The 9,844-nt window shown below is 45.9% G+C and overlaps 1 protein-coding gene and 2 non-coding genes across 3 annotated transcripts; all 3 read right to left on the reverse strand.

The window, feature by feature from the left end:
- Positions 1-5,076: 5,076 nt before the first annotated feature.
- On the reverse strand, positions 5,077-5,206 carry LOC136144547 (small nucleolar RNA SNORA31). The gene has a single exon (XR_010658575.1). It is a non-coding gene; the product is annotated as a small nucleolar RNA SNORA31 (small nucleolar RNA).
- Positions 5,207-5,952: 746 nt separating this feature from the next.
- Positions 5,953-9,510, reverse strand: TPT1 (tumor protein, translationally-controlled 1). The gene is made up of 6 exons (XM_065901925.1): positions 9,351-9,510; positions 9,030-9,103; positions 8,288-8,478; positions 7,819-7,924; positions 6,943-7,059; positions 5,953-6,178 (listed from the first exon to the last, which is right to left on the reverse strand). The coding sequence occupies exons 1-6, from the start codon at positions 9,376-9,378 to the stop codon at positions 6,176-6,178; spliced, it is 519 nt and encodes a 172-aa protein (XP_065757997.1). The 5' UTR covers positions 9,379-9,510; the 3' UTR covers positions 5,953-6,175.
- Positions 6,248-6,379, reverse strand: LOC136144546 (small nucleolar RNA SNORA31). The gene has a single exon (XR_010658574.1). It is a non-coding gene; the product is annotated as a small nucleolar RNA SNORA31 (small nucleolar RNA).
- Positions 9,511-9,844: the final 334 nt, after the last annotated feature.

A 9,844-nucleotide genomic window follows, 5' to 3' on the forward strand; every position in this document is an offset into this window, starting at 1 on the left:
GTGCAATAACTGTCACCCTTTCACCTGCCAGTTTTCCCCCCCTAGGTTGAATATTAGTTGAGATATCTGACTCAAACTATAAATTGGCGGTTCTTGAGGGAGACTTCCAAATTACTCAAGAAGGAAACTGCATGTTTAGGTCTGCTTGAATAGATGTCCACAAAACATCTGCCGAATTTCTACCGGCTGCTCAGGGAATAGTAGATTATGCACTTGGTGGAGTAATTTGATAACCCTGTGCTGTTGTCAAGACCGTAGGCAAGCTGTGTTTGATAATAAGCTAGGGTTCTCCCGCTGCCTTTAAACATGAGGAAAATCCCCAAGTATACAACTGGACTTCTGGTGTCAAACTAAATGACACAAACTTGGGACTAAGTAATGTCTAGTTGCTCTATGAGACTATTTAAAATACTGCAGACTTAAAAAAATTGTTTTAAATTAATTTCTATTAGAAAGTGAAAGTTGCTCAGTCATGCCTGACTCTTGTGACCCCAAGGACTGTATTCTCTAGGCCAGAATACTGGACTGGGTAGCCTTTCCCTTCTCCAGGGGATCTTCCCAACCCAGGCCTCCTGCATTGCAGGCGGATTCTTTACCAACTGAGCCACAAGGGAAGCCCAAGAATACTGGAATGGGTGAGCCTATCCCTTCTCCATCGGATCTTCCCGACCCGGGAATTGGATCAGGGTCTCCTGAGTTGCAGGCGGATTCTTTACCAACTGAACTATCAGGGAAGCTGCCAGTTTCTGTTATAGTCGATTTACAGTGTTGTTTCTGCTCTACAGCAGAGTGAGCCAGTCATACACATGGCTTCCCCTGTAGCTCAGTTGGTAAAGAATCTGCCTACAGTGAAGGAGACCCAGGTTTGATTCCCGGGTTGGGAAGATCCCCTGGGGAAGGAAGTGGCAACCCACTCCAGTATTCTTGCCTGGAGAATCCCAAGGAGAGGAGCCTGGCAGGCTAGTCCATGGGGTCACAAGAGTCAGACCCAACTTGGTGACTAAAGCACCACCACTCTTTTTTTAGATTCTGCCCCAATGTGGGTAATTAGAATATTGAGTAGACTTCTCTGTGTTATGCAGTAGGTTCTTAGTAGCTATTTTATGTCAATCCCAATCTCCTGATTTATCCCTCCTGGCCTTTTCTCACTGGTAACTGCAAGTTTGTTCTTTGCACCTGTGACTGTTTTGAAAATAACTTTATTTACACCATTTTAAAAGATTCCACATATAAGCAATGACATGGTATTTGGCTATTAGTTCATTCAGTGTGATAATCTCTAGGTCTGTTCATGTTGCTGCAAATGGCATTTCATTCTTTTTATGACTAATATTCCACCGTGTATGTATAGACAGACACATACACATACATTATGACATCTTTGTCCATTCACCCACGGATGGACACTTAGGTTCCTTCCATGTCTTCGCTATTGTAAATAGTGCTGCATTGGGGTGCATGTATCTTTCCAAGTTTGTTTTCTCTAGATATATGACCAGGAGTGATATTGCTGGATCATTAGGTAGCTCTAATTTTAGTTTTTTAAGAAATAGTGCAATTTTTTTTTTTTTTTTTTATTGTCTTGGTCACACTGCACAGCATGTAGGATTTTAGTTCCCCAACCAGGGATCAAACTGTTGCTCTCTGCATTGGAAATAGTCTTAACCACTGAACCACCAGGGAAGTTACAATACTGTAATCTTTTGAGGGGTGATTGTGGCCTTGGCCCTCTTCCAGTGAGGTACTCCTTTGGATATTTGTTTCTTTCTATAGCCTTTAACACTGCACTACTCCAAAGGAAAAGTCCTGGAGTAAAGGAGTTCAACATACACAAGTGAGTCGCCTGGTATGAATTCTCACTTCTCCTAAATTGTGAGTCATATATGCAAAAGCATAGCTTATGGTACTCCCCCTCCCTACTCTACCTCAAAGCTCAGAAAAGAGCACCTCGCACATATAAAGGAAAACAGATGTCAGGTGTGCCCTGGAGCAGGAGTGGGGAGGTCACTGAAGGAAAAATCTTTGAGCAAGCAGTTACTTTGGAAAGAATCCCAACCCCTCCCGCAGGCTCATAGTTGGCATTTTTCTCACTGAATTGTATGGACTCCTGCTAAAACCACATCCACTTGAGGCTTTCAGTGATTTTTAGCAGCACAAATCCACAACGTGCTGTGCTTAGTCACTCAGTTGTGTCTGACTTTTTGTGACTCCATGGACTGAAGCCCGCCAGCCTTCTCTGTCCGTGGGGATTCTTCAGGTAAGTATATTGGAGTGGGTTGCCATTTCCTACTCCAGGGGATCTTCCCGACCCAGGGATTGAACCCAGGTCTCCCGCATTGCAGGCCGATTCTTTACCATCTGAGACACCAGGGAAGCCCACAGTGTACAAGCTCTCAAAAAATAAAGTGGAATTTGCTGGTAGTTGAAAACATGCCCCCACAGTATCGGAAATCTGCTTTGGACAGCCAACAGGCATGCAGTCCACCAAACCACCACTGAACACTGAACCAAAGGATGGACCTGAAGGACTTCAGTGGGATAAATATAAACCACCAGCATTATAGTCATTTTAAACTTTATCTGCAACATCTATCAAGATGGCTGTCACAGCAGCTGCTTTAATTCAATGAAAAGTGCATAGCATCTTTTTCTTGTGTATGTTAAAGTCCTTTAGTCAATGACTTTTCCTTTGGAATAACGCAATAGTAAAGGTTATAGAAAGAACCAAATATCCCAAGTAGTGCACATTTTTATACAGTATTCAAAGAAAACTTTTTCAATGCAGTGATTTTTAAGTGTCGTCCACAGCCCCAGATGGTCATAAATCTAGCCCCAAACCAGCAAGTTGGGCCCTCAGTTCTTATGGACAAAGTCTGTGGTAACTGGCACCAATTGCCACAAAATGAGCTTTTGCAAGAAAAGGCTTGTGGCCTACGAAGGGGTCATTAGCCAGACTTTTCTCATAAAATTAAGAGTTGTATGGTATGACCTAAATGCAAGTCACCAGTCAGTAAGATGTCGTGTCAGTTAATTCAAGTACCCTGGTTTAAATTCCATTACTGAGAGGGTTCTGGCTGCTAGCCTAGGTCGCAGCTCCAAGCACATGCACGCAGATGGTCAGAACTTTACAAGGAGGCTTTGTTATCAGGATTTTTTTCAAGTTGGTTGAGATTTTTGCTGCTCTTCTTGCAGTTTTGCCAGTGTAGTTGTAGTTATTGGTTAAACCCTAAACCATGCAGTTCAGATGGAATTTACATCAATGCAACATTTACCAGTGACCTAATTAGTTGTGTTTTTTTTTTTTTAATATTTATATGGCTACTCTGGGTCTTAAGTTTCAGCATGTGGGATCTTTAGTTGTGGCATTTGAACTACCATAAGACGTCTGGGCCACCAGGGAAGCCCACTATGTACAAGCTCTCAACCAGTAAATTAGAATTTGCTGGTAGTTGAAAACACACCCTCACAGTAGCAGAAGACATCACTTACGGGATCAAGTTCCCTGACCAGGGATCGAATCCAGGCCCCTTGCATTGGGAGTGAAGTCTTAGCCACTGGACCACCAGAGAAGTCCCCTAGTTAGATTTTGAGAAAATCATGTCTAATGGCTCAAATGTTACTTACATATCTATAGCTTAAGCAGATGCACACGTAATAAAAACATGTACTGCTTGAATTATTACATCTCATGGGCACCGTGCTGCCTGAGTTTGATGTTCTCTTGAGTCAATCTTGTTTTCTTCCCTACAACTGAACCCCAACCCCTGCCAAGTCTACCATTCTCAGGCCTCATCTTACTTGACCCATTTACAACAGGTAACCCTGTGGACCTGCTCCTTCCTAAAATGCTGTCCACTGGGCCTCCAGGCGGCCTCTCCCTTGGTTTTCCTACATCAAAGGCAGTTAGTTCCCTCTTAATCACTCTGTAGGTTCATCATGTTGATCAATCTCTGCATTGGAGGGCTGAGTCCATCCTGTCTAGGTCACCTCACTCAGTGTTTTAGCTTCAAATGTCATACATTTGTCCCAGCAGACATCCTTCTAGACAACTTTGCTTTTAGAAAAGACGTAGCTACACTAGTACCTGATTTCACAAATCAACAAAATCCAGAGAAAATTTCTCCTTCTCTAGAAAAAAAAAGTCAATTGAAAACAGCATTCAGCATTTCTTTTGCAGTGAGCCCCCAATAGAGATAGCATGCACCCCAGAACTACACTCAACATCTCTATATCAAGCTGCCATAGCTTTGAGATATGAGGATCTGTGCTTATCTCAATTACCACCTTAGACTAAACCACTATCTCTCGTATTATACATCACTGTTCTCTTTGCTTTTACCTGGCCTCCCAGCACCCAAAATGACCCTTTAGATCAGATCACATCGTCCTTCCACACAAAGCCCTCTTGGGGCTTCTGTGTGATTTGGTTTCTTTTCCTGTGCACTTACTTCTGTACCTCAGGTCCTCCTGCTGTCTTGGGCCCAGCATCCTGGCCACCTTGTTCCCTGAACCTGTCAACCACACTCTTACTTCAACATGCTGCTCTTTTGCCTGCATGCTTCGCTCCCAGGTACCCACATAATCTTCCTTTTCAGCTTCCGCTTACTAGACGTGACACAAAACACATGCCTTCTGATGTGTGCAGTTAAGTACCTACCACCTGTTATTCTTGTACACTGTCTTGACCCAGATGACACTAACTAGAAAACAATCCAAAATAAGCCTTCTCAGCCTTCTCTTCACTTCCTACAGTCTCTATATTGCTATTCCTGTTCTTCCAGCCTTTTCCATGCAAGCTCACAGCTTGTTACTTCTCCCACTACGACTGTCACCTTCATAGCACTGACCGCTGCCTGAAAAGTCTCCCATTAGTACATTTCAGAGGTAAGTGGCCTCCTATATCACTGGCATGTTATCTACACTACTTACGACAGAATGCTTAGAATTGCCCTCAGCATGACTGCAGTTTCCAAACAATTATCTGGACTGTCACCAGGGGGCACTACCAACCTGTCTGAGGCTCTGCACCGTACCGCGGACTCTGGATGTCACTTGGTTGTAAGGTTCGAAGTTTCGCCCTGTATTCCCCCATTCAATCTGGGCTGCCACAATCAAGACAGGCAGAAAGCGCGAGGATGTTTTTCTTGCATCTGTAGTGGAAACCTTAGCAGACAGTAACTGCTTCAGGTCTGTCAAATAGATGCATTTTCATATTGATACCCACACCTTTTTACAGATAAAACAGAGCTTTTGCTTCTCTCTGCCCACCAACTACTCCACAGTCCATTTATAAACTTCATCTTTTCAAACAATGGCCCGTAATCTTTCCTATAAAGGGCCACATGGGTACCTCAGGGCTCACAGGAGACCCTTAGGTCTGTCACTGATCTGTTCTTGCAATGTCAGAACCGGCCAGTACCAGCCAATACAGGCCATGGTAGTGCGCTAGTAGAACTGGACACAAACTTTATTTTTTCATGTCCCATAAGCTACTGTGAACCACTTAAAAAATGTAAGCACCACCTTAGACACAAAACAGGTGGTGGGCGAGCCAGTCTGTCATCCCTGTTCCAAGGAGTTTGACAGAAGTATTCCAGATGTCTAGATTTCTCTAGAAATCAGCTCTAAAATAAGCTCAGACAGTACTTTGCTTCCAACTGTGTTAGTCTCTCTTCTATTCTTTTGTAAACTTCCAGATTAACCACTTCCGTTTGTGGGTGATGAAATGTGTAAGCAATCCACTTCAAGTGTTGGCTGGCACTGTCATGAGCATGGTCTTTCCCTTTACTCCACTCAGTTACTTCTGATTCTTGTATATTCCAAGTCCTGGAAGTGGTTTCACTGTAGACGTTATCTGAAGGTGCTTTCTAGTGGTAGGCTACAACCAGACTCTAGCTGCTCCAGGAAGGCTACAAGGATGGATTGAGACATGACATATTAAACTAAGAGGCATTCTTTCCAATGAGTTTAAATGCGTTTTATTTTTAGACAACCTACATGACATGTTTTTCTCAAAAACAATGCCTCCGCTCCAAATAAATCAACGTTCAAAACAAATGAAGAGCTCGAGATGACATCAGTCCCATCTGTCTAAGTCCTGGTGTTGTGTGGATGAAAAGCAGCGGCCAGCCAGTTATGACGACAGGTGATTGATCCAAAGTAACTGCCAACTTTGTTACTGGGAAAACAAGGAAGAGCCCATTAACACTCCTTTCTGGCATGAAAGTAGCTCACATTTCTAGGTTTCAGATGTACTCCCCTATTCAATCCGAGCTGTCACATACACAGACAGACAGAAAGCGCGGGGATGTTGCTTTTGCATCCTAGTGCAAACCAAAGGAACAACTGCAGATTGTTCAAGGTCTATCAGTGGATGCACAACCATCCTTACCAAATCAGAGAAGCATTCTGAGAAGGCCCACCCACCCTATTCCAATAAAAACCTCACACATTCTTTGAACAATCCCTTTGGCAAGACATCTGTACTGTCCTTTGACATTTGTGGTCACTGCTGCCCCGACCCTGTTTAGGGTAGATTGTTTTCGCACCAAGCAGCTTGTTTTAGTGTCCCAACCCAGTCCTAAACCCCGGCTCTTGGCAGTGGCAGCCCAGAGTCCTAACCACTGGACCACCAGGGAATTCCCTAAGGTAGCCTTAAATTTATCTTACTCCTAATTTACATGGAAAATGCTGAAAGCCAAGATAAATGAGTGGCTTCATTTCTCCTTTAGCAGTTCCTTGCCCCGCAGACATTCATTTAATTTTACTGAAGCAACTAGCCTATCAGGTCAGCAGCCTGCTCTAAATTGTGTTTACTAAAAGCTAGTAACATCATGGCCTTTCCAACCAGCTGCCAATATTATCATTAAGTGGTTTATTTGTTAAAGGTTGTAATACCTCCATTTTTACATGACTGATTTCAATCCACTTCTTTATACTTACACATTTTTCCATCTCTAAACCATCCTTAAAGAAAATCATATATGGGGTTACACCATCCTCACGGTAGTCCAGCAGAGCAACCATGCCATCTGGATTCATGTTTTCACCAATAAAGAACTTAGGAAGCAAACAAATACCCAGAATTAGATTATACAGGAATGCACTGTATCAAAACACAATAAATCAAAGGATTCAGAACACCAATATCTAATCAAGGCACTATTTAGTCAGCAACTAATGAGTTCTAATGAGGAAAAGGCTCACTAATCAAACTTCGGTTCATGCAAAGTACTAATAACCAAATGTTAGGAGTTCAGAGCAATCCAGGGACACTGCGCTCCCTGGAAACCTAACCCCACACATCTCAGTCTAAACCCTACAAACAAGGCTGTTTACAAAGTCAAGCACAAGAGAACACAAGGCCACCAATGAGAAGGGCACATCTCATGAGAAGTTATCTTATGGCCAGAGGATGTGTGAAAACCAGATTGTGTTCAGTAAAAGTCACTGCAGTTTCTCCATAGGACAAGCTCAGATCAGAAAGAGCTTCAGTGGCAACAAGACACACTGGTATTGTAAAAAGAAAACCAGAAGACTAGTTCGGAGTAAACAAGTAATTCCAAAGAACTGGGAAATGTTGAGTTGAATAAGATTTTGGAAGCAGAAGACAAAATCTGGAAACATTCTTGCTTGGGAGTAGAGAAGGCAACTCGCTACAGCCCAGACTGCTGAAGTAAAATCTGTAAAGTATTTAAACTGCTCAAAACACAGAAAAATAACTCCAACTTAATTACATCAGAGGCTCATCAAGTAACTCATGTTTTGCTCAGTTAAAATTATACAATCCTTTGATCCAAATATTTTAAAGTTATTTACCTGATAGTTTTTGAAATTAGCAAGGATGTGTTTGATTTGTTCTGCAGCCCCTGTCATAAAAGGTTTTACTCTTTCTGGTCTCTGTTCTTCAAGTTTCCCTTTGATTCTAAAACAACATATTGACACATTCATCAGTTCTGAGCAAAGTTTCCATTCAGTAAAAATTCGAAACTGAAACCACCAAAATATCACGGAGATTACTAACTCATAAGAGGGATGTTTTAAGGCTGTTCCTAACTTTGAATTTCACCTCAGCTTATTCTGTACCAAAGGACTAATCTAAAAAAAGTAAAACCACACTGCACCCTCCAATACCCTCATATTTATAAAATAGCAGCCCCCCTTCTGTGCTCATCAATAGGAAAAAAGCCTTTGACAAGCACGCCTGCTGTTAAAAATCTCAAAGGAAGCCAACCCCTAAATCCTATAGGATTTTCAGACATCAGTTGGGTGTGTCAGTATCACTTACGACTTCATGTAATCTTTGATGTACTTCTTGTAGGCTTCTTTTGTGAAGCTGGTTTCCTGCAAGTGATGGTTCATGACAATATCGACACCAGTGATTACTGTGCTTTCGGTACCTTCGCCCTCGGGGCCTTCAGCGGAGGCATTTCCACCAATGAGCGAGTCATCGATGTTACCCTCTGTCCTACTGACCATCTGCATTAAGAAAAGTTTAGTCGCTAACACATCCTCGACCTTACCATAAACGCATCGAAGAATCTATGCTGGCAGCCCTTTCATCCGTCATCCTTCAACACTTAATTCTCGTTCAAAACCATGAACAATATGGGGGGAGAAAAAAATCTATGCCCTTCTTTCCCCTGAAACATCTCAGTTCCACAACTCTTCGTTGGCCCAAACGAAAAAGGGGTCATTTTACAACCCGGTGTAAGTTTTGCATGGGCTGTCGGGTTGAAAAACCGGGCAAACGATAAAACGCTTGGGTCGCCCAAACCGGAGACAACCTGTCTGTCCCGGACAGCCTGGGAGGGAGGATGGGCGTCGAAGCGGCGGACCTATTTCCAGGCTCAGCTCCGCCTCCAGTTTTCTAGAAAAACCCGAGCCCGGAAAGAGAGTCTCCTCCGCCAGGAGGCAACGGAGAGGATTGCACAACCTCGGGCGGGGGAGCGGCGGAAACCCGAGCCCGCCCGCCCTCACCTCCCCCCTGTGCCGCGGACGGGGCCGTGTCCCCGGCCCGGCCGACTCACCTTCCCCTCCACCTCCAGACACAGCCCGTCCGCGACCTCCCGGATCTTGTAGATGTCGGAGAACATCTCGTCATCTGCTCGGGGACACAGATCCACCCGTCACGAGGCGCCCGCGGTCCGAGCGGGCGCCATTTCCCGCGCCGCGCCACCCCTCCCCGGGCGCCCCGGGCCCCGGCGCGCGCCCCCAAGCAGCGACCCTCCTCAGACCCACGACAGCGGCGGCAGAGGCGGCGGCAGAGGCGGCGACCGGTCCCCCGCCTCCACCCATATGCCGCCGCGTGCCCTGCACGCCGTATGAGGAGCAGTGCAGTCCCGACTCACGGCTAATGAGGTCCCGGTAGATGATCATGATGGCGACTGGAGGGAGGCGACAGCGGCGCTGGCTTAGCAGGAGCCCGGAGCTCAGAGCGAGCGCAGTGCGGCCGGAGCGGCGCTCGGGGGGAGGGGGGAGCGGGCGGAAAAGGCCGACTCTGCCGCTCCCCGACCTCATATAGAGGGCACGTCCCCCTACGTCATCGCGCGCGGCGCCTCCGGAAGGGCCGCGAGCGGTGACGCGTCACGCAGAGCTGCGCGAGGGGTGGGGCCGCAGTGCGGGCCGTGGGGGAGGGGAGGGGCGCATCCGGGGACTTGGCATCGGGGTACCGGGCAGCGCGTTCCACCCCGGGCTCGCCCGGGGGCCCTGGGAAAGGGGCAGGCAGAGGAGGGGGTGGGGCGGAGGGAAAATGCCCGACGGCGCGAGGGAGAGGAATGGTAGGTGAGGAGCGCGCGGGAGGAGGGAGGAGGAAGACCCTCCCCGGTCCTGAGTGGTGGAGGCG

This window comes from Muntiacus reevesi, chromosome 11, assembly GCF_963930625.1.
Source record: "Muntiacus reevesi chromosome 11, mMunRee1.1, whole genome shotgun sequence".
Taxonomy (NCBI): Eukaryota; Metazoa; Chordata; class Mammalia; order Artiodactyla; family Cervidae; genus Muntiacus; species Muntiacus reevesi.

Bases quoted from the DNA above. Each gene is read 5' to 3' on its own strand.
- TPT1 (XM_065901925.1), bottom strand. From the start codon at position 9,378: ATGATCATCTACCGGGACCTCATTAGCC. The intron at 7,925-8,287 runs GTAAGTGATACT...ATGTTGTTTTAG, and splicing joins ATCAAAGATTACATGAAGTC to AATCAAAGGGAAACTTGAAG. The intron at 7,060-7,818 runs GTAAATAACTTT...TTGCTTCCTAAG, and splicing joins CTAATTTCAAAAACTATCAG to TTCTTTATTGGTGAAAACAT.